Genomic DNA, 26,683 nt, shown 5'->3' on the forward strand with positions numbered 1-26,683 from the left:
TGGACTATGGACCACTCCAAATAACGTTCCCATTAGAGAACTCTGGATTTATTCATTTTTACACTCACACGAACGTTTGGACGCTATATATAATACGTAAGTGGAAATAATTGATGTTCATTACAATCGGTAACTACGGACTTTTAATTAATTGGTGTGGCTTTTTTAAACTAACAAATTGACATGCCCGTAACATGGTGTGTCTTTTGTTTAAGTTTGTAGAATCTATTTACATGTTCCTATTTTCCTTTGATTACAACTAACAGTGGTTTGGTTTCAGGTAAACGAATAATCTCATTTGTGTGCGTACAAGTGTTCTAGGCGTTTGACAAAATAAATTATACGTCATCATATCTATTACTTATTCGTGTTTACTTTACTGTCCTTGAAAGTTCCATTATATTTCCGTTACAGAGGCTTATTTAAGCACTTTAAAATAAACGAAAATATAAACACTTCGACGATTGTTGTTGTTTCCAATTGTCATATGTTGTGATTTTATCACGGTCTAATAAACTTGCTAAATATATTAAAAAAATGTTTAGGCTGAATTTAAATAAATGAATGAATCATCATTTTTTTATTCTTATTTATGTAAGAGAGCGATGTACATTCCCGAAGTCGGCATTAAGTGGATTTTAATTGGAACGCTTAGCCCGCTTGTAGAAACGTACGGACGAGTTGTCTTCATTTTTTGTTATTGTTTCAAGTTCAGTTAAGATTCACTGAACTGAACTTTATAGCCGAGATGGCCTAGTGGTTAGAACTCGTGAATCTTAAACGATGATCGTGGGTTCAAACCCGGGCAAGCACCACTGAATTTTCATGTGCTTAATTTTAATGTGTTTGTAATTCATCTCGTGCTTGACGGTGAAGAAAAACATCGTGAAGAAACCTGCATGTGTCTAACTTCATTGAAATTATGCCATATGTGTATTCCACCAAACCGCACTGGAGCAGCGTTCTCCTCAAAAGAGAGAGGAGGCTTTAGCTCAGCAGTGGTACATTAACAGGCTGTTACTGTACTGCTATTGTACTTCAAGTTTATACGTTGCTGAATTCACTTCTAATGGGGTACATACTTTTTATCATTATATATGATAATATGTCTTCTTAGGGCCAAAATCTTGCAGATATATATATGTATATACTTTGTAAATTAAAAACCTAACCTTATATAATTTAACCTCCAATTTATTAAATGCTTATCAACGTCAGATTAACTAATCTGACTAAAAACTGAACGTTTATTGGTCGGCTATTGCGTCATCACCTCTTTTCGACCAATCACAATTCAGATTGAAATAGCGTTTCAAGATGGAGGTAAACATTGTTTGAATTAAAATAATTAAAAGTTGTATTAAGTATAGCTTATGCAAGCAAGACGTATAGATCAAATTATGTTTTAATTTGTGTATGAAAATAATATGTAATTTATAACTATATTTAACGTCAATTTGGTACGAATTTATTAAAATATTAATAAATAAATTATAACTCAATACAAATGATTTAATTTAAATAAATTCCCAATTAATTACCGAAACATGTCGCGCAGACTTCAAACACTAGAATAAATATATGTTGTTCTATACAAATAAATAAGGTCCGTTGTTTCGTACGCAGTACGTATACTCAATTAAGGCGCGTGTCGTCGCATTTTTATGCTAATGCACACCCCGGTGGTCCGCTGTTAACACCCGCGAGTTGGACTGCGCCCGACAGTTAAGCTTATCTAGTAGACTTAGAAATATCGATTTTTAATTATAATCCAATCACTATCTATGAAAATTTACTATAAGATATAAATTTAACAAGATTTATTTGAAACACAATTGTACACTTTAAACTTTCAATATTATGTATTGTACATTATATTTTACGATTTCGTTATGAGATGAGATTTGAAATATAAGTAAGACAATCGCCAACGGTCTAAGGAACCTTTCCGCTTATAGACGCTGTGTTTGTCATTCTTTCCACTTGACAAACGTATTTTCCCATGCTTTTATTTTAACATGTAACATATTAAAATAAGATAAATATATTTAAATAATATTTTATTTGATAATAATTAAATATTATTAATTATTAGTTATTTTCTGTGCTACAAATAAATTGATGTTAAAGTCACAAATCTTTATTCAATATGATGCGTTAAAATAGCTCATTGATTGTCGAATATCTTCCGTGGTGAATATCGGGAATATCTCAAACCTGAGATGATGAACTTTGTAAGATATTAATTATAGATAATTGTGACTTGCAATTGAATTAATAACATTATATGTTTACTTGAAACGGCTTGAGACAATTGCTTCACACCCAAAGTGACATCTATAATATAGCTTTTTTTGTAATATCTTTATATTTGAAAAATGACTGCCGGATCTGACCAATTAGAATTAAATAAGATAACTTTGTTAAAGTACAGTTATAATTGAAAATAATAATAATAATATGAGGGTTAATTGTAAAAATTAAACTAAAAAATTGGAACAGTCAACAGCCGCACGCACCCTGTGTAAGTAAACAAACAAACAAAAGACAAACAAAACTTGAACCTAACGTTTTGTTAACATAATCATGAAAATACTATAAAGAGGTCATTTGTTTCTTTGTTTTTCGATTTGATTGATTTGAAAAGTAAGCGGTCCGAAAGCTTTCCAGGACAGCGTTGCCTATACTAAATAAATTACTTATTGGTACTACGTGGTGGCTTTGTGCACGCCCGTTTGAGTCGGTACCACTCACTCATCAGATATTCTACCGGTAAAAAGCAATACTTATTATTGTTGCGTTCCGGTTTGACGAATGTGGCCAGTGTAACTACAGACACATGACATAACATCTTAGTTCCCAAGGTTGGTGGCGCATTGACAATGTAAAGAATGGTTAATATTTCTTACAGCGCCAATGTCTATGGGTGGTTGAGACTACTTACCAGCAGGTGGCGCATATGCCGGTCCGCCTACTCAAAACAAAAAATAAATATATTTACACGAAAACTAAGTCTGTCTAATTGGTTGATCTCCATAAGATCCACATTAAAGTCCGAGACAGCTTTTATAAATATATCAATAATATATTTTATAGTAAAGTGACCGTCAATATTTGAAATCGAACGGGCCATTTAGTAAACAATTGAATTAGGAAGGATAACAATAACAAGTTAAATAAAAAATATAATACTAACGCTTAACCCACGGCTTAACTCGTGTCATAATTAAAATATGCGAAATACTAATTTACCATACTCTTTCTTTAAAAACTGAAGGATTTTCAAACAAATTTCATCCCCTTTATCTCTATCTTAGGGGTTAAAAATTCAAACATTCCTAAGTGTACTAACTGTAATAGGAACCCGTATGCAATATTTCATGGTGCTAGCCCCAGTAGTTTGGGCTGAGCGTTAATATGTCAGTCAGTCAGTTACAGTTATTCTTTAATAATAAGATAATAAACCATCTCATGTTGGGGATTTGACAGTCGCTCCGGGTCCCACTTGGCACAAAGGTTGTCCCTTGCCATATAACGCGGAAATGCGGCCTGCATTATGGGCAGCTTTGCGTCGGGTGAGAATCGGGAGGGACTGTTTTAAAATTTGACTAAAATAATAAAAATTAATAATGTAAATTTAAATCAAATCCTATGTAATGATCATGATTATATGTACAGATAATAAATATATATATATATATATATATATATATAAAATAATACAATATAATAAATATATTTATATTGTCTGTATAAAAAGTGTCAATTTATTGTGTTTAAATATACAAAGGATGTAATTAAACACTTAAATAAAATACTTTTACAATCTGTGCATTCATACAATTTATTAATTAAACTATAAATACCTGGCAGTTATGTAGTTAAAGGGTTTAATCTATAATATATAATTAGCCTTTGTAAAACAATTAATTGTCTATTTAAAATAGCTTTAAATGTTCCCGAAGCGAAGTCATTCATCCGATTAGGCTTAATTAGCACCTCGTATTATCTCCAAACTATTTTAAATCGATTAAACGACTGCTCAATGCGTTTTGTTTAATATTTCATTCGAAAATAGATCTTATAATGTTGATTTAAAGCTCATTATCATTTACAATAACTGAAATTTCTGGTACGATTCTTATAGTCAGACTTAAAGTCATTTTCACAATCAATTCGTAACTTTATCGTACTTAAAATGCTAAATTTGTATATGCAATTAAAATTGAGTCTTATTTTAAAGCAATAAAGATGGTATTTGATTGGAAATATTTGAATGTTTATCCTTGTTGCGGTTGAGTCTGTTAGTATAAGTTAAAAGGGATAATGCGTGCGGCATTGCTGTATGGTGAAGTTAACAAGGTCGTTTGGTTTTTTTTTTTATTCGATGGCAAAGACAAGAAGAATAATACCCAACGTGTACATACCTATCTCATTAGGAAATGTTGACAAAAATTTATTAGGTACCGATTTTAAAGTTTTGTAGTTATGCGTTCATTAAAAAAGTAAATTAAATTAATAAAAGTGATTTTATTTCGATATAATTATGTCTATTTACAAACAGTCCGATAATAATTATTTTTATCAAAGTCAGAAAATCGAAAGATCATCATCATACGCTGTCAATCTCGTTATCTTTCGTCATTACGACGACAATAACAATAAAAATGACAGTTATCGTTCAAATACCTCAAATCAAATGATGCATAAAAAGATAAAATAATCCTAGTTAATAGCGATTAGCAACCCCGATAATATAATCTCTACTGACACATTTACAACGTATGATGGAACATTAACACGGACCTCGCATAAGTGCATTTTTGGCTAACGAGCACCGCCCACTTGATATGTTGCCAAATAATTGTTGTGAAATCTTCAGCCAATAGGCGTTGAGCATCCGCCGGCCTAGATATGCTCGGCCAATGGAAAGCAAGCGAGTTGCCCACGCGCATGTTTTCGTTTGCAATTCAATGAGTTAGCTAATTATCGTTTTTGTGTATCTATTATTTCATTCATGGCTGTTTGATTTGATATTTTTACTTTAATAATTGTTTTATAATTATCTAAGTAGGTTAAATTTATTAAATATTGCAGATTTCAAACAAAATGTAGGTAGGTAGGTATCTACCTACTTTCAAGTACATTTGTAACTTGAGACAAGTAGGTAGACCATTAGTTTATTTGCCTGATATTATCGTTAGGTTAATTATAATTGGAATTAAAATTTTAATTAATTATATTTTTACGATATCTTTTATAATTAAAAAGGGTGTTTTAAGCCTGTTTTAGGTAGAATCTCCATTTCTAGACGGTGATAACTATCAATAAAATTACCTTGTTTGCAATTTTTGCTATTATGAAATGTTGACAACCGACTTATGATAATATACTACCCTCAATATATGATTGTTTTCTTGAAATGTAACAATTATTATGATCAATGCCACATATAACTTTTCACATTTCACGACCATTTTCTGAAATGAAAGTTTGTTCTTACTCTTTGAATAGCTCTACAGATTCTTAAGAACAGACTTTAATCCTCGAGTCAGGCCAATAAAAGTCTGAGTTTTCCGTCAAAAATTCTCAGTAACATACCGGAAGCTTTCGAAGTTGACAGTGTTACGCTCCCATTCATTGGAAAGTGAATATAGCCTGCGCTTGAACTCTTTCCGGTCACATCGGATTTGCCGCCCCATGGCCATGACCAGAATCATCTCACCATCTCACGCTAGATGACATGAACACATGTAAAGTCGCCAACCCACTCTTATAAACAAGGGAAACCTATTAGCCGCGGGACATTAAAGTGCTGTCACTATTTTTACTTTTAACCTCATACTAAACTGACCAACGGCTTATTACAAAACAAAATGTTAACATAGCAATAAAACCGTTTATGTATGTGTGGGTGTTCTATTTAATAATTTACTATTAATTAATGATCGACCAATCAAATCTCATTCCGTTGTGTTTAACTTGCAGTGTTTTTATAATCAGCTTAGTGAATGGAGTAGGTATTACGTATGTTATATTTCAAATAAAGCGCGCTTATAAAGATGATTTGCTGATATTTATTATATGTATATTCCTCTGCTAAGCGAATACATTCTCTCTTCTGTTCAATACAGCTTGGAGCTTACTCCGCTACTCAGCTCCAAAACGGATTGGATTTCACTCGAATTATGCAAGTTTATTATCAAAAATAAACACGACATTAATTATTGGTTAGAACAGAAACTGTATTTTTTCCAGGATTACAACCCGTGATCTTTGATTAAGATTCGTGTATTCTATCCACGGTGCCATGTCGGATCAAAAACGTAAACATAACAGAATGCTGGTAGACTGGTGGTAGAGCTTTGTGCAAGCTCGTCTGGGTAGGTACCACCCACTCATCAGATATTCTTCCGCAAAACAGCAGTACTTGGTATTGTTGTGTTCCGGTTTGAAGGGTGAGTGAGCCAGTGTAATTACAGGCACAAGGGACATAACATCTTAATTCCCAAGGTTGGTGGCGCATTGTTGATGTAAGCGATGGTTAAAATTTTTTACAATGGCAACGTCTATGAGCGTTGGTGAGTACTCACCATCAGGTAGTCCCATATCATCGTCCGCCTTCAAAAAAAAAAAATGCTTTCGCTCCGTTATTGTAGTACTTTAACCGTTTCATACAATTGGCATTACTAAAATGTTTTAATTTTGCAAGGTGAGTTGAATTTTGAAATTCTTCAAAACTCATCATGAATCTACAAATAAATTGAACATCGTCGACAGTTTAGTAAAGTGGCATTTCATTAAACGTAGTATATTATTATATATGTATAATTTGGTTTAGTGCCAACTACCGAGTTCGTCCGCAGTGCCAGATCGCCGCATACACTGGCAGATATTGCGATAGACTACAACGGAGCGGTATAGAGACACTGGATACGGTTAGCGCGCTGCGTTCGATCGTCGATGGCTTGAGCGTAGTTTTAAACATTAAAAAAAATCGTAGCGTTGTTTTACCCGATTGTAATAAATTTCATAGAGTTTGTAATCAATTAGATCACTCAGATATTAGGTATGTAACTTTGTGATATTTATAATCACAGGATTTTAACTTAATTTGTCAGCGTGGTTTCTGTAGAAGAAACAAAATTACATCAAATCGTCAACTATTATTCTCAATATGGCATAGTAAATATTCTGAATAGTACCTTCACAAGTCTGCGTTGAACAATTCTTCTAAAAATCACTTATAGGTTTATTACTCAGACGGCTAAGTAGATATAGAGGCTAATAAATTTATCAATTGAATACAAAGTTATTTTACATTAACTAATCTAAACTTGAACACTGCGACTGTAAGTAGAATTATAATAGTAACATAGTAGCCTAAGGCTTGTAAGTTATATAAAAACACATATCCTTCTGTGAGTGGTACTATCTATACCGATATTATAAATAAGAAAGTAAGTCTGTCTGTTACACTTTCATGGCTAAACCGCTGAACTGATTTTGATGAAATTTGTTATACGACAAGGTTCAATCCCAAAGTCGAACATAGGTTACTCGGGCGAAACCGAGGGCGGCTTGTTATAAATAAAATAAAGTTAATCTCGTTAGCTACTAAAGATACGATACGCTTCCATTCTCTCTACATCTCCGCCCACGTAGTCGGAGCACTGAGAGCAGCATCCGGCGCTCATATCACGGGGCCTTCGAGATTTACTTTGATGTTATCTCACAGATATTACATATTTATTTCATCCTATGTATTAATGCCTTTCAACTTGAATCACTTCGAGCCAATTTCACTGTCTTGTATTAAATTTAATCCTTGTCTAAAATTTTCAAATCGTTTTCGGATATAGGTATGCATTGTTTTGCGATAATGTCTGTTTTATTTGTATTGTATAAGACAATAAATAATAATCTAACCTGTAATCCCATAAAGGTTTTCTCATGTGAAGAGTCGGATTGGAGTTTATTCCATCACTAGGCTGGTAGACATACAAGTGGCAGGTTTTCCTTCAGCCCCAATCATGCGATGAATTATTAATTTTAATTTGATGAAACGTTTTGAATTTAATCACGTGATTTTGTATAATTGATTCATAATATTTGTAATTGAATTTCATTATTAGAAATATTTTAATGTACTCAATACAGTTAAGGTATTTTATTTGTATTTCTGACCTTTACAAATGAATACAAAACTAGTTCGTTGCTGAAAGAAAATAAGCTTTATAAAGGACGATTTTAAAATCACAAAGAAATACAAAATAGAGTTATTTTAAACATACATGGAGTGTTGTTCGTGCCTTTCGTGTATTTTTTCTATGATTTTTGTTGACTTTTAGTATGACTTCATCTTTTTACTATTAGGCAGCAAAACAATAAACATTTTGATTCTACTGTAATTATTGTGACATCTACTGGTGTTAGGGCTTTGTGCAAGCTCGTCTGGCTAGGTACCACCCACTCATCAGATATTCTACCGCAAAACAGCAATACTTGATATTGTTGTGTTCCGGTTTGAAGGGTGAGTGAGCCAGTGTAATTACAGGCACAAGGGACATAAAATCTTAGTTCCCAAGGTTGGTGGCGCATTGGCTATAAGCGATGGTTGACATTTCTTACAATGCCAATGTCTGAGGGCGTTTGGTGACCACTTACCACCAGGTGGCCCATATGCTCGTCCACCTTCCTATTCTATAAAAAAAAAAAAATCTTCGGTTGAAGGACTTACTTAGACATCTGACGTATGATGCTTCACAATTCACCCTAAACATAATTGATAACGTGCAATGAATGTATGCTTCGAGCGTCGAATACATCAAGCCTATTATACGAACACACACAAATTTGCGGTTTTTATAGTCAATAGACGCTAGACTATAACACTGGTAACGGGACTATTGATTTCATCGTTATTCCAACGTGTGATTACCAACTACTGTGATTGTTTTTGCATTAAACAAGTTAATACTTAAAAAGTTTAATTCTAAGAACGCTTATACGCTGCACTAGATTGTATTTGCTTTATGAACCTATATCAGACACTAGTTCGCATCTTTGGTTTATCTTTTCTATTGTTTTGATTGAGTTTATTATTGATAGGATAGTTTTTATTTCCAGCTAGCGTCATACTATCATAATTGTAATTTTAAGATTACTTATTATGACTATGTACAATTAAATTAGATTCTAATTTGGTTAGATTGTGCGGAATAAAATAGCAGTTTAGTCTGTAAAATAAGATTTTATTTTCTGGCGATTATGGGTCTACCAATTTCGAACTCGAGGTGTGTTAAATGTTTTAAGTTATCTCTTAAACCGTATGAATATCGCATTTATTTCCTTATTAATGGTTGTAACTCAATCGTGCTGAAACAATAGGATGGATTATAGTAGAGTTTTACTTAGAAGTCAAATATGACGTGAACATAATATAGAGGGAAGAATGTTTACGAATAGTACATGATTTTCAACTCTATTAAGACGAGCGCGGTGAGCTCGTTACAATAGGTAATACTAAGACACAGACACGATTAAATAGTTAATTTAATATTTAATCGTTTACAAATCGTATGTCTGTGGTTTGGGTGTAGAATAGAGTCAAAATTTAATTGGGATTAGTCATAACTAATATTAATTCTAGCTAAGAAATAATAAAACACATATACATCGTTAAAGTATAAACATATTATTATTCCATAATGTAATAGTTTTCTAACTCTTTCTCTCCCTTTAGTCGTTCCTTCAAGGAATCGTTCGTTTCTTCATCGAGTTCCTTCGATGTGTTTGTGGTGCTCACTTGTATGGAAAACCTTTTTTCCAGCGGTTTCGATGACGCTAGCCATCTTTGCGAGAGTATTAAAAATCGCTTCACTCAAAGTTTCAGTTTTGTATTAAAAACATACTTAAAATGAAAGCCGAAAATATATCCTAACGGCCTTTATATTTCCATTTTAGGTCGGATTAAAAGGGTCCAACCGACCCTGAACCGTATCGATAAATAACAAGTAAACCGTGAAACGTGATGCACTGTAACGTAACATAAGTCAAAATCGATGGAAATAAATAATTAGCAAACGCGTCACGTTCAACAACCCCAGTATCCTGTGACGGGGCTCCGGATACAGCAGAAGGCGGACAAATAACTTACATACATACATACATACATAATAGTTACAGCTTATTACTAAATGAGCCGTGAGTGTTCATTACAATGTCATTTAGTTTTGATTTCATTCGTCTATCCAGTGCTCTATGTGGAACTATTGCACATATGGCCATGGGGACACTCCGTGACGTGATTTCGACGGCGATTCAGGGGATCGAATCCTGGGGAAAACTGGGTTATGTGAGATACTTACTTATGGTTTCCAACGTAAAACAGTCGTTATTAAAATAAACTTATGTTTTTCACATTTATTTTATACAATAAACTTAAAAGTCCAACTTAAATTAATTAGTTTTTATCTTTCAATTTTATCTTCGTATCGTAATAAATATGTTACAACGATTTAATACTATATTATAATAGTATGGAACTCGGAGTTACTGGCATAACTCGAACAGCAATCAAAGTCCAAGTTGTAATATTTATTCCATTTAAAAATATTCCACTTATTAATGGTCACATGAGACATACACACACACACATACACACATGTTACACATACACATATGTTTGTGTAATATATCGATGATATCCACCTGACTGATTTTGTCTACTTTGCCCATTCATAAGAGAAAATAACCATCACTACAAGAATACTGAAGTACTCTCATTATCCAAAGGGACGGGAAATACGACTGAAAAGAGTTCAAGCATATAATCAACGGCTTCACGTGCTTTCCTGACCACGTTTTGAACCCAGGTCCACGGGGTTTACAGCCATATAATCTAGCCACTAGCTCGATGAAGCAGTTATATCATAATATAGTATGTACGTTGTTTACAGTAATCGTTTTTATTCAGTCGATCTTTGTTTGCACTGTGTTAAATCATCGATAATTTAAATCCGCGTGTATTGCCTATTAACCAGCCGCGCCTAATGAGCTGCAATAATACCAATGAAATATAATGCCCGAGTGCCACCTGACATTCTCACATAAACGCCGCTAGATGCGACACGTGCTGGAGCTTAAATTTTAATGTTTTATACAAACTAAAGTCTTTAAATAAAACTTATTAATAATCATTGATTTATAATAATAATACAAGAATGAATGCTGAATTATTAACACAAGTTAAAATGGAAATTCATTATTGCTTGATTTTGAACTCGGAATCATCAGTTAACATACTCGTCTTCTATCCACTGAGCCATCACGGCACGCGTTTTACAAACACCCATTTTATTTTCCATTTCATAAATTATTAAGTTAGTAGTTATGTTATACAGATGTAGATTCTGAGTTATAGCATCACTCGTGTGGTCTGAGTGTCATATGAAGCTTAGAAATTTCCTTGGGCTTATTATTACCCCCAACCTGGCTTATATAAAATTATATTTTCTATTTCAATCGTAAATAAATCATACAATTATACCAACATGATACGTAGATAAGCGACCACATCTTTGTAACTGTTGTGGACCCTCTGTATACATTCGCGTATCTATAGACGACCACTTCCAATAGGTGGCAGCCTATGTAGGATACGTCAAAAAAAAGTGAGTCAAACTCAACCAGTACATAACACACATGCAAACTCGGTATAATTGAGAGCCAAGTAACACGGTTATAAAAAATAGTACAACCTTGCAACTAGTTTGTAATAAAAAAAAATTCCATTATTATGACATGAAATGATATTAGACTTAAAAACAATCTTGAAATTAACTTAAATATGTTCGAAATTTAAAAAATAATCAAAGCCACATCTAGCCAGCTCTAGATCGCGTCTCGTTTGATCGTTGAAACGTTACGATCGCAGTTAAACAGACAGATTACTTCACAGTTATTCACGCTCCATTATTATTAATTTGGTTATCTCCGCTCTTACGAATTAAAATGTTAATGCCTCAATCAGATCACGCTGTTATTATAAAGGGGACTTGTTTGTACAGCCCCGATACACACTAAGACTAATGCTATTAATATTTTACTTCAATATTATTATAGCTTATAATTTTATAACCCGATGCCGGGTAACGCCGGTTATCCAGTGAAAAATAAAAAAGAGTATTGGTCGTACCCATAAACGTTCCTTGGCGACTATTTAGTGAAACAATATTCTCTCTCCTTCTGTCATTATTGATTTGACATTCAAAAGAAGAAGACACAACGTTATTTAACTATTTTTTATTTATAGTATAGGGAGGTGGACGGGCGTATGGGCCACCTGATGGTAAGTGGTCACCAACGCCCATAGACTAGCATTGTAAGAAATGTTAACCATCGCCAATGCGCCACCAACCTTGGGAACCAAGATGTTATATCCCTTGTGCTTGTAATTACACTGGGTCACTCACCCTTCAAACCGGAACACAAAGATACCAAGTACAGCTGTTTTGCGGTAGAATATCTGATGAGTGGATGGTACCTACCCAGACGAGCTTGCACAAAGCCCTATCACCAGTAAAAATCACATGTTAAGCAATGTTTTTTACCGTAATTTTTTACACATATCATATTTGTTTAATCTCAAACTATATTATAATACTTATTTGTTTTATTTTATATACAAAAAGCAATAACACTTTGCACACACTTAAAGAGGTTAAAGATAGGGTTAGCGCCCCCTTCGAATCACAATGTCGCAAAATCCTTTTTAGTGTGCTTCTACAGTATAATTTCAATATCATGCTAAAAATCATTTATAAATAAAGCGTCTAACTCGATACAAGATTTAATCTATTTAAATAAAAATGAATGTTTGCATGTTTTTGGTTTCTATAAGTTCCTAAACCATTGATATGAAGATTTGGTGAGTTGATCTGTGCAAATCCGGAAAGGTTCTTAGCGCAAAGAACAATGTATTCTTTCTTTATATGTGTGTCACTATATACGTTTTATATAAATCTTTATTCTACCCGTGCGAAGGCGGGGTAGCTATTACATGATATAAAATTTTTAAAACAGGATATACAATTTTAGTTGTATTTAATTCATTTATGAACTAAATATAACAGAGTAATTATCGCGTTTGTTGCAGGTTCATAGGTAGAATCAACATTCCGACCCGTAGCTTTAAAATTTGATAATACAATCCTGTGAAATGTTTCAATACTATTCGTAACAGTTTACTTCTACAAATTCCTAACTAATATTATAAATGCGATAGTCAATTTGTATATGTGTTTGTTTGTAACGCTTTAACTACTCAAACGACCACCATAAAATTTTGCAATAATTGGGGTACAAAAACCTACCTGATGCAGGCGAAGTCGCGGGCGGACAATAGTTCTAAATAATATCATCACAGCACATAATTGTAATAATAATTACCTCCTATATATAATTAAGCCTTAATCCTAATGTACTTACGTCAAACGGTTTAGTGTAATCCTTTGATCGCGCCGTCACGCTAACACCTACGCGGTTAATCAACTAACTAAGCGAATTCAACAGTGATATACATAAGTGATGCGACTCTGTGATCGGATATTGAACTCGAGTATTGATAATTAATAATTATGACATTAATTTGAAATTTAATAATGTTTTATTGCGCGCGGCTGTGATTTGTTGATAGAATATTAATATGGTTCTAGTTCATATAACTGTCACATCTTTTTTTACATTGTTTTTTTTTTTACTCGATCAATATTGAAGGTTTATATTCATTCAGCCAATAAGAGTTGAGTAAAAGAACTTAGATGAACAGCCAAAACCCTTTTGTATTTACGAGATAGAATAAAACCTTTACCTATTTATACAATGCTAAAATAATTAAAAAAATACTATATATACATTACATGTAATTATAGAATATTTTATTAGAAATATAACGCAAGCCGATTCAAATGGATAAAAAGATGGCGCAAACGATGAGGATTTAAGAATCTTTAATAATACATCAGCACCACCCATCTCTCTCTTCAGCCACCTATTAGCTCTAGAGTAAAAGAGAGAGATAGCATTGATTACGGCTTGATGGGGAAGTCCGCCAATCTTCAATGAATAATTGCTAGATTAACGAACCTTAGTCATCGGCTCCAATACAACTAAGATAATCTTAGTGAGGGGACATCATGTATCGAATATTGATATTTATATCGCAATATGAACTGAGATCGCTCAGTAGATACAATGTGACCCTTCACTCAGATATAGGGTTCGAATCTAAATGAACACCGCTGAGGTTTTCAAATTCATTATTAAGACAACTAACAACGAAGTCAACTGGCACACATTCCGAGTCAATGAAGAAGTTACCTGGTCTCAATGACGTGAAATGCAAACCAATATCTATATCGCCAATACTACAGTAACAGCCTGTTAACGTCCCACTGCTGGGCTAAGGCCTCCTCTCCCTTTTGACGAAAAGGTTTGGAGCTTATTCCACCACGCTGCTCCAATGCGGGTGGTAGAATACGGGTGGTAGTGGCATAATTTCAATGAATGTGACACATGCAGGCTTCAAACGATTTTTTCCTTCCCGAATACTATCACGACCAATTTATTAATCCTGAAACGTAGATTGTGATGCTATGTTAAACATGCAGACACATTAAAATAACATAAATATACATTAAGATAATACATACCAAAGGCACAATATGTTTGTACAATTACAAGAAAAAAATCATAATTTGATTTTTCATAAATGAAGATTTTTTATTTTTTAATGGTCTGACAATTTTTTTAACTGACATAATAATAATATTGTCCTACACACTTCCGACGAGAATTTTCTGACAGAAAAACCCAATAACTTTTTATTGGCCCGACCTGGGAATTGAACCCAGAACCTCCGGGTCTGCAGCCTTATATCAAGTCACTAGACCAACGAGGCAGTCGAACAAACATACCGACACACCTTTAGGTGTGTTTATTACAATGCTTACATTAAATTAAATCAAACTATCCATAGTAAATAAAATATAACATTTGACATAACATCGATATCGATATTCTAACAATAACTAATTAGAACATCACTAGCACTTAACTGTATATAGATGCGGACACACGCTGACTTATGATTGCTCTTAAACATAACGTATTCCTTTCAATTATGTTTCCACTTTATAACAGCAAAAAAGTGCGCCTTAATAGATACAATATGGCAGCCAGCCTCTGCTATATTATTTGTTACTATACGAACGATATTCAGATAGTGTTCAACTTTAATGTGGATACACAAATATACATATAAACAGAATAGTCCGATGACAATACTATAATATAATTATTATTATATTTACTTGGTGTTAGGGCTTTGGGTGGGACATAACATCTTAGTTCCCAAGGCTAGTGGCGCATTGGCGATGTAAGGAATGGTTAATATTTCTTACAGTGGTGGTGGTTTCTATAGTGGTGGTGGTGGTGACCATTCATTAGGTTTTGCGTGTTCGCGTACGTATAATATAAAAAAAATGGGCTGAAGTGAAATATCAATGAAAACAAATAATTAATCACAAATTACGTTTTTAATGACATTTTATCAAGACACGATAGGATCACTTAAAATTTGCTAATTATGCGACAAAAATGATTAAAAGATCACACCGATATATCACACTGAGAGACAACAACCGACACTGTGACCGCACGTAAAGAGACGGAATAACAAAAGGAGTCTGTGGTCGTTAGCGCACCCCCTTTGAGATACACTCTATTGTGGTTGGGATTATAAGAATATTGAAAATGTAAAGTTAACAGAGTGTACAAGGCCCAGAGCTAGAAATGGTCCCCATCGCTATAAGTGGAAGCTAGGAAGGCTGGAGCTTAATCCACCACAATGCTTCGATTCGGGCTGGTGGATACATATGTGGGGGAATTTCGTCCATCATAAAGAGGTTTCCTTACTTAATAGTATGAAATTAATATTCAATACAAATTTTAAAAACAAATGTTGCACATGAAATCATACCGCTTGCTCGGTTTTGAACCCGTAATCTTAGATTCAGATTTGCATGTTTTAATCTGTGGTGAATCAGCACCAAGCGAGTAATAAATAAGTTTCTATTCATCGTGTTGTTCTAAAAAATTAAGCGAAAACGACACTTTAAAAAAAGGTTAAGCGCCGTGTCCTAAAATCAGCTCAGGAGCTTACAGGTTAATGAAACATAGAGTAGAGACATTGGGGCAGGTCGAGCACTCTCGTCTCTGTACTCTGTACCTTTCGTGGAGATGTTTGCGCGACAAAGAATTATTAAATTATCGAATTAAAGCCTTACAAGCACTTTTGAACAGTTGTTTAACAAGAGAAATAAACCAATAGTTCGCAATATGGATCTTACTAAAATGAATAACAAGAAACTCTCTTTTTCAACAATCATATTTAAATGTTTTAATCACTAACGTACAATAAATTTATTTATCATGTATGAAAATCAACGAAACCTATCTGCAAATTTTTTTGTTTTCTATATTTTCTTGTACAGACTAAATATACTTTTTTAATAACATTCACTCACGAGTAAAATACGAAGTATGTGTACGTAACACGTCAGGTTTTTTCTTATTGTATTAGGTTAGTAGACTTGCAATTGGGCGACCTGAAGGCAACTGATCACAAGCACCCATAGACATTGGCATTGTAAGAAATATTAACCATCACTTACATCGTCAATGCGCCACCGATCTTGGGTCAGTGGGTAAGTCCCTTGTGCCTGTTGCACTGGCTTAATCACCCTTTAAACCGGAACACGACAATACTAAGCATTACTGCTTGGCATTAAAATATACGATGAGTGGGTAGTTTCTTCCTAGTGCACAACACCCTACCACCGAGTGGTGATATAAATTTTTTAAGAAAATAATCACAATATAATATTTGTAAATGATACACAAACATGTTTACCGTATGACCGTCTCACAGTAAGTTCTTGATTTATATCCGTAGTTTCGTCTACGGTTTCCGAATATCCAAGAAGTTCAAAGAGAGTTGCGAACTGATAAGTAAATAATTAGACCAGATTCCAACTTACCGGGTTAACTTTACTCCTGAATCATACCCGTAACTCATTCTGAGTGAAGTTTTTTTTGTATTAACATTGGTAGTTTTATTGATAAATAACTCATAAAAGAATATATTCTACAGTATTCAAATTGAATATTGTTCTTTTGAAAAATATATTCGAAAAGTAAAATTTTATATTAAACATTTGTACAAATAAAACCCATCGTCGTCCTTATATTATCCAGCTACCTTAGCATTATATATTCATTAATTGATAAAATAAGTCATCGAATAATTAATTTAAAAGCGTTTTTTAATTTACATAAATGTAAGTTTATTTAGGAAAACGTTATAAATAAATATATTCACTACAGACTCTCTGGAACTGTATTATATATTTTTTCCATTCGTTATGGTGTATGAGAGAAGACAAGTTCCAAGAGACACGAGCTTGATCAGATCCAAATTAAACATAACGTAATCCATTTAAATATTAAAATACAACATTCGAAAATTTAAAAATAAATCAACGCCATCTAGCGAAGTAACTGCGAATTAATAGGAAAGATTTTAATTTTATTTTAATTTTAATAGCAAATTAAATAATTCTTAAATCAACGTGTTTTTTATATACTACAACACATCGTATTAAAAAGTCTGAAAGTTTCATCATTAAACTTCTTTTAATTAACCAAAAACAATATAAAGAAATATTTGTAATTGTAACGAACAATAAGGTCATTGTGGTTCGTTTTTGTATCGCCAGAGGGTTTTCGTGTTTTTCGGAAAAACATCGAAAGATAATCAAAACTTTATAAGACCATTGTTTATCTTCTAAGGGATCTTAACGTTTTGTGCGTTGGCAGATAACCTATACTTTTGTTGGCACTGTGATAAGACTGATGGAGCTAAATCAGCTAAAACATCGATTTCAAGATCCAAGATGTTTAACCTTAAATTGGGAACAAGGGTTAGCACCACAGAGTTTTCAGTTTTAACACTCCTCACTCAGAAATTGACAGTCTTAACACTCCCGTTACTCGGAAAGCACGAAAAGTCTTTAGTCCTGCTGTCGTATCAAATTGCAGTCCCATCGGAATATGATATTGAGGGAATAGTAAGTGCATCTACATATGTTCGCGTTGTCTGTTCTCCATAGGGAATTACCGCCGTAACCGGCATCAGTCAGGAGGACATCATCGTCAAATTTTAGTAAAATTATAAATTAAACTAATGCTTCGCTAACATGAGTTCAGCCACTAATTCATACTTGACATTAACGTTAATATATTTCGTGTAATTATACAGAATCAGTGAAGTAATAGTGCAAGGGCCGGTGCAAGTGAAGTCGATCATATTTACTCAGTCACAAGTCGTCTAACTCCAGTATAATTCACCAAGCACTCGTCGATTGCTGTCCAATGACAAATTAAAACGGTTACACACTAGCTTCCATTTCGAGCATACTTCTAGTCACTAATATTTTCTGCCAATACCTTCTCACTAGGTATATTAGCACTAAGCGTACTGCTCTTATGACAATTATTAAGCTCGTGTAAAGGTCGCCTAAATGATGTTATGAATTACATGATCGCTGCTGAAATATCCTTACACATATTAAATGAATGAAGAGTCGAGATGGCCTAGTGGTTAGAACGCGTGCATCTCAACCGATGATCGTGGGTTCAAACCCGGTCAAGCACCACCGAATTTTCATGTGCTTAATTTGTGTTTATAATTCATCTCGTGCTTGACGGTAAAGGAAAACATCGTAAGGAAACCTGCATGTGTCTGATTTCATTGAAATTCTGCCACATGTGTATTCTACCAACCCGCTTTGGAGCAGCGTGGTGGAATAAGCTCCAAACCTTCTCCTCAAAAGGGAGAGAAGGCCTTAGCCCAGCATTGGGACAGTAACAGACTGTTACTTACTTACTGAGATATTAAATGAATACAGCGTGTATTGATGTAACGTCCGTGAGGGTAAATCACAGACAGAGAAACTACGGAAGACTTAGGACTACTTACAGAAGTGCTTTGAATACCTTTGTCATAATATCAGTGTTCTTATAAACTAGTGATTCGATTGTACTAGAAGCGGTTATGAGTGAGCCGGTTAATTACATGACAGGCCTTAGGGTCACGACGATTAAGTGGCCATGTGTGTGTTCGCAGTGCAAATAGCAAGAATAGTATAATTGGATTTATAATTCTAATGTTAGTAGCAAATTCAATAAATTCTTATAAATATTCTAAGTGCCTTTTTCAATGACCGAAGCAAATAAACAAACCGAAGATTTACATTTTACAAATTTATAAATTATGAAATATTTCCACTTTGTATTTTTTTTAATATATATAATAGGAAGGCGGACGAGCGTATGAGCCACCTGATGGTAAGTGGTCACGAACGCCCATAGACATTGGCAATGTATGAAATGTTAACCATCGCCAATGCGCCACCAACTTTGGGAACTAAGATGTTATGTCCCTTGTGCCTGTAACTTCTATATTTCTTATAACATCTTTACTTATATTCAATCCGCCATTTTTCGAAGCCATAACCGATTCTTATATTATTCAAGATCTCAGGCAACAATATCACGTCTATTCAATGACAAAATGATGGACTATGTATTTGTAATATTTTACGTTGTGGTATAAAAAAAATGACGATTGAAAAGTGCTCAGAACTTAAATAAATGTATAATAAAACTACAGTTAGCTTTCAAGTCGATACATTTTTATTCTACCAAGCAGTAACAGCCTGTTAATGTCCCACTGCTGGGCTAAGGCCTCCTTTCCCTTTTTGAGGAGAAGGTTTAGAGCTTATTCCACCAAACTGCTCCAATGCGGGTTGGTGGAATACACATGTGGCAGAATTTCAGTAAAATTAGACATATGCAGGTTTCCTTACGATGTTTTCCTTCACCGTAAAGCACGAGGTGAATTATAATCACAAATTAAGCACATAAAAATTCAGTGGCGCTTGTCCGGGTTTGAAACCACGATCATCGGTTGAGAAACACGCGTTCCAACCACTGGGCCATCCGTTTTAAACAATAATATATCGTATTATCTTCAGAGAAGTCTTGATTCATTTAAATCCATTATTAGTATTCTAATACAAAGATGACTAAAAACTGTCAATGCATCGCAATCATACACAATAAACTGTTTGCTTATCTGAATTATCGATAAAGGGAAAGTACGTTTATGTAAAATAATTATTAATTGTAATACTTTAACTTATTAGAATTTATATCGATATTATCGTATCGATTATCCACATCACTAGCGATCCGACACCGGTACAATTAGCGCGGCTTTGACATGTCACACAGGCATTGTATCATTTGTCCTCTCACTCCCACGCTTTACAAATATTCGCGCTATCTCACTCCACCTTAGTACTAATGTGCAATCAATAATAATTATCTTTGTGTTTGCAACCAAGTGGATTGCATTGTGTCGTAATGTAAAGGTGTGTTAAGGGTGACCAAGCTTACTTCTAAGCGGGACAGTTCATTGTTTTTTATTGTTTAAGTATAATTTTGGTCATTTCATAAAATTCAGTATTTATTTCAGGTAGACATGTAATGCTATATTTAATATAAAGATTAACTGATTTGGTACAATTTGTAAAGAGGGTGCCTTATACCGAAATACTGTTTAGTCTACTACCAAAACCTAAAACTAGTTTAGTCCAAAACCAAGTACTTTATGTAAGTCTCTTATATACTAATAAGAACGTGACAATTACGCTTGTTAAGGCAGAAAGGGAAACTGCAATGTACAGCTACTTATGTGATGATATTATATACTCAAATGTTCTCCGAAGAACGCTGCATCATCTGCTTTAAGTTTTATTGATTAATTTATTTTATGTAATATTGCTTTAGCAGTTTTTTCAGTTAGGCAATACAAAAAAAAGATCCTCATTTATTTCTATGGATATTTTCTATCATAATATAAATATTTAAAAAAAAATTATTAGTTTCTCTCACAAACACATGGTCATAGTTACAAGAGCTCACCGCAGCGGGTCAAACGTCACGTGTTACGGGATTAATTTGAAAGGCAATTACAAGCGAGTACGTCACGCGTGACGTATGACCGGAGCTGACGTGACTGACCCGAGCCCGTAAACATAGGCATTACTGTAATTATATCTGGTCCCATTGTAAGAAACGCGGAACTTTATGAACAATTATATAATACGCTTGATCTCTTTGTTGTTGCATTATTAACGAACTGACAATAATATTAACTTTGTGGACATAGCCATCAGTTAGATTGCTATGCCCACAAAGTTAATATTACATACATTGGTTTGTCCTGGCTGACTATCAACGCACTACTAAAACTACCGAGTTCATTTATTATTATTAACAAAAGTATTTTTGGAAATTTTAACTTTTTGTGGGATGGGATTTTCGTATAATTTTTACCCGTACGAAATGAGGACGGGCAGCCAGTACGACATTACTGTTCTAACAGCTGGGTGAACTTGAAAGCACCTGACTCTATGCTGCTCTAGTGGGAGGGGGTAACCATCGTACTCAGAAGCAGCATTGTGGAATTAACACAAAAACTAACTTCTGACTTTAGACGAGAGGAAACTTTAGCCCAGCTGTGGGTAAAGAATAACTATTCCACCAATTTTTTCTCTAAAGAAGTGTGACATGGTACAAGTCAAAGCCATTGTGTCCGCAGAAGTTCGTAAAAACCCCGTCTGTCGGTTCAAGCCGGCCGCGAGTATGATCGCGTTTTATTGGATACCTAGCTTGTGTCTATTAGCATGACAATTGTTCGTCAGCTACATATCTCCTTCATTTGTATAATAATTAACCTATTATTACTTAAAGACTTTACATTAGGTAATGACATAGTGACATATGACATAGTCATTATAAAAACAATTTTAAACTACAAGTTGTTATTATTTTATCTCCGTTCGTTTCATAAAATTAACTCTAAACACTTAATAAGCACTTAAAAATTTCAAATGACCTGAAATCAAGCTAATTGTAATCCTCGCGAATGTCAACTGTACCAACACAATTTCAGTAAGGCAAACATTAAATTGCTTCCATTTCAAATATTAGATACGGAATATTTACCGACAAATATCGAAACGGACGTTTTATCGATAAATACGGACAGCGATAATAATACATCCCTAGCTAGCGAGATCGATCATTTTGTAATTAACTGTTTGTTAACCGATACTGTACTTTGACACACGTCCTCACTCCCTGGATCCGCATTATTACAATGTTATATTTGTCAAATAACTTTGTTAAAATGTTTTTTAATGAAAAAAAAATAATTAGAATTGACGATTTTCTGAAACGTTTATTAATGGTTATAGTAATCATTGTTACATAACAAATAATAAAACCCATAATAGAAATTTATACCGTAGTGTTAATATTATTTTTCTCTCAATTTCAGGTGAAAATCTGGTTCCAGAATCGAAGAACGAAATGGAAGAAGAAGGACAACGTGTCCAACGCAGAAGTTGCTGAGATTAAGCAGCAGAACAAACCGGGTGGAGAAGAGAAACCAGAAGAACCAAAGGACCCTCTAGCGCTAGACATGTCCAAGAAGACTTGCAACAAAATACTTAGCGAAAAGTTAAGAAGTACAAAAGTAGTCACACAAAACCTGCCAAAACCGAGAAGAGTCGAGAAGGGTGTCGTCCTAGAATCTATATGCGACGCGAACGATATAGAAAGTAGAATATCGATAACTAAAATAACGAATAAGCTATCGAGCACAGATTTATCTGAAACAGTGTCCGTGAAAAGTTTTAATCCTGAAGACGTTAAAGATACATACGACTCGTTGAGAGACGTTGAAATGTGAACTAGATAGAATATACGTTTGTGGTCTGGGCCGATCTCTGATAGGTTATTTTTATAAAAGAGTACGAGTGTCTGAAGGAATTCTTGCTATCTAACGCTACCTATTTGTACAATGATTGTTTCTCGTAAAATCTTACAAAATTAGATTAATATGTATTTACATATTTTCGCGTCTGAGGATTGGACTGTCTTATAGTTTCATATTTATTTGTAATGTTTGCGTTATTTAAAAAAAAAATTGTATACGAGTAGTTAGGAAATTTAATACCCAAGTATACTTAAATATAATATTAATGAAATTGTATTGAAATATACAAACTGTTATATAAAAGTACATATGTTTTCTTTAGTTAATTTTTTTTTTCAAATAGCAACACGTTAAATGAAACATTAGGAAAAGTATAAAACTATTTCATTTCACAACTGCAAAGAATTAAAATAACCAAATATCATTAATAATCAAAGGTCGAATCAGACCACAAGTACACACTAAGAAACACTTTCTTCCTTGTGATAATACTCAGCAAACTTGTTATCTACCACGCTATTATCGTCTTTATACCACTGCAATGTTGTACATAGTTGTATAACATAAGTGATTTTTCGTGCTAGATTTTATATGTATGTAGGAGTTTTATTTGATGTTGTCTAACAAACCGACATTCTCTTCATAACTATATAACCTTACAATGCTGCTATAAAGAAAATTAATATATTTTATCTCATAAAACGTTTCCACACGAACAATTACAACAAAAACATTCATTTTAACTTTACAATTGTAATATTTTAATAGACCACCAAAAAACTACATATTATCATATGAAATATCTTTTCATTCTTCTTATTATCTAATAAGTTTATGTTTTTTTAATTCCAAATATTATAGTATTGGTAAAGAGAATAAATGATGTTAAATTATTTTGCAGATGTTGTTGCCTTAAGATGTCATTAATATATAATAAAAACAAAAACGGTCCAAATTTAATCCCTATAAGACGCCCTTTTAATTTTAAAGAAACAAATGAAAGTGTATAGATAAATTTTGAATCTCAATTGATTATATAATACCTATCTATCACATTTATTGGCCGATAAAAAATCAATTTGTATTAACAAACTCATTTTTCTGTATGGTATCCATAGTATTTTAATATATTTAATTCTTAATATTATTTATGGTATGTACAAAAGTTTGATAAGTCAATCTTTTGTACTGTTTGTGCAATATTGTGCTACGTGTATCATGTTTATGTAATGTGAACTGTTTTAGTTTTAAGACACATTTTTTTTTACCTTTATCTGTATCCAATTTAACTATTTAACTTTTTTATCTGTAGAAGCTCTCTGCTTTAATCTGCTGCGCTGCAGAATTTAAGTTTTCGTATTTTTTTTATTATTACTTTGTTTAATTTGAGTAAAATGTTATAAATACAACACAATTTGTTACTTTATTCTTACATACATTATATATTTCTTCAAAAAACTTTCAAATGCATATTGCCTCGTGACAACATATCATTTTATTTAGAAAAGAAAATACTGGGATATTATATAATTTGAACTCAATGCTAATGAAGATTGAAGAAATTCGCTTAATTATTCATCAAAGCTTTTTCAAATACTAACTTCTTAGTTAAGGCTATATATCATATACAAATAGACAGACAAAAATATGATTTGCTTCCTATAGATATAAGAGGAAATTGTAAATTATTTATTGAAGAGAGTTCAGGCGTTTTCGGAGAGCAAGTAGCTTAGTTTTAGAGAGAGTTCGGAATGAGAAATATAAATAGTTTTTCATATTTTGTTGTTTTATTTAAAATTCTTGACATATAGTTGACAAAAAAATGACTGAAAATAAGGTGCTGACAGCTGTTGCATATGTCTCTTAGTTCGGTTGCAGATGCCTTGTTATGTATTCACTACCTAAGTTAGCTCATTAATACTACGAAAATTTCTGTTGTGTGTACTCGTCCCAAATAATAAATTATATTATTATCATTATAACTGAGATGGTGCTCATTGGTTGGAATACGTCTATCTTAACTAAAGGTTGCGGGTTGAAACCCGGGCAATCACTACTGAATATTTATATGTTTAATCTGTGTGCAGGGTTGAAGGAAAATATCAAAAGAAAAGTCAAGTATCAAACAAGTTAAAGAGCCTGTATCCAAAAAAGCTTATCGCTAATCGTGTACCCTATTATTATGTACCTAAGCTATGTTGTTGCACCTTTTCAGTTATGCAAAACAATATTATTTAACTGAGTACAGATTTATAAATAAGTAATATAAAAAAAAATGTAATACCTATCTACACATAGATTAGAACTCAATACTGCTCATTCAACAGTCTACTGTGATATTGTGACTGTATTCCGATTTGAGAAGTGAGCCGGTGTTAATAACATGTTTATTAAGTACCAAATTACTTAAGTAGAGGTAAATTATTTAAAAATCTCGACGTCTTTCACTGACAATATTAATATTCTTAAATATTTTCTAAGAATAAAATTATGTAAGTAAAAAAAGACCGAGGTGGCACATTAGAACACGTAAATATTAGAATATATTATAAGTGACAATGCATTAATTAAATAATTGTTGAATATTGTTAATAAATTAACAATAATAATGTCCTCCAGACCGATTTCGGCCACGGCGGCAAATCTCAAGAGTGATTAGCCAACTACGCAGGAGATATTATAGAGCACAAGTGTGTGCGCAAACACAGGTGCACTCTCTCTTCCCTCACTCTCATAATCCGTTGGGACGGCAACCCGACACGACCGGAAAGAGTTCAGGCGCAGGACCAACGGCTTTACGTGCTTTCGGAAGCACGGGAGTGCACACACTTCCAACTTCCAGACTCCGGGCTGCTACTGAGAATTTTCAGACAGAAAAACCCAATAACTTTTTATTAGCCCGACCTGGGATTTGTACCCAGGACATCCGGGTCTGCGGCCTTACATCAAGCCATTAGACCAACGAGGCAGTTTTTTACAAGTTAACAAGTAGTAAGCATTATAAACGCCTATTTGTTGCCTGATTCAAAAATAAGTGTCTAACTACTTATACAAGGTAATTGAATAAAAATATTCTGATCAATAAGCAAACGTGAATTTTACCGTCTCTTTATATTATATTTAAGAAATAATTAATATTCTTATATTTATATTATCAGTAAAGCACGCCATCTATTGATCATGACTCATTGTCCTAAGTTAATAGCGCCATCTATTGTTGAGTCTTAAAACTTCTTAGTAAATTAAAAACTTAGCGTTTACCTAATACATAGTTCACAATCTGATGCACAGATGTCGTTACGAGTATTTTGCAATGCTTTTTGAATTTTGATTTAAAAAAATATTCTTATATTATTATGTATACTTAATAAAATGTTGTTTTCAATAAATCGTATTTCTAAAAGCTTTAAAATACATATATTTTTTTGTAGTGTAAACAATAAATAAATAAATAATAAACAATTGTTTAGGTTTGTTACTATTGTTTGTTTACTATTGTTTGTTTGCTTACATAATTATTACGTTCCGTTTATAAGACTAGTATTATAAATGCAATGTAGAACGGAACATCTCATCCAAAACGTACATACCAAAACGGTCCACAGGTGATCTTCTAGCGTACGTAACGCACCTCTGGGGTGAAGCTATCGACAAGCATGGAGAATCGTTGGCTATCAGCCTCGATATCTCCAAGGCTTTCGACAGGGTCTG

The 26,683-nt window shown here is 33.3% G+C and overlaps 1 protein-coding gene across 1 annotated transcript in view; it reads left to right on the forward strand.

Annotated features, from left to right (window-relative positions):
* LOC126776352 (homeobox protein mls-2) overlaps window positions 1-24,749 on the forward strand; it is an 88,113-nt gene extending 63,364 nt beyond the window's left edge. The window contains exon 4 of the mRNA XM_050498814.1: window positions 22,532-24,749. Coding sequence (XP_050354771.1) covers window positions 22,532-22,945 — 414 coding nt within the window. The 3' untranslated portion in view covers window positions 22,946-24,749. The remainder of the gene's footprint in view (window positions 1-22,531) is intronic.
* Window positions 24,750-26,683: the final 1,934 nt, after the last annotated feature.

This window comes from Nymphalis io, chromosome 20 (assembly GCF_905147045.1).
Source record: "Nymphalis io chromosome 20, ilAglIoxx1.1, whole genome shotgun sequence".
NCBI classification, from domain to species: domain Eukaryota; kingdom Metazoa; phylum Arthropoda; class Insecta; order Lepidoptera; family Nymphalidae; genus Nymphalis; species Nymphalis io.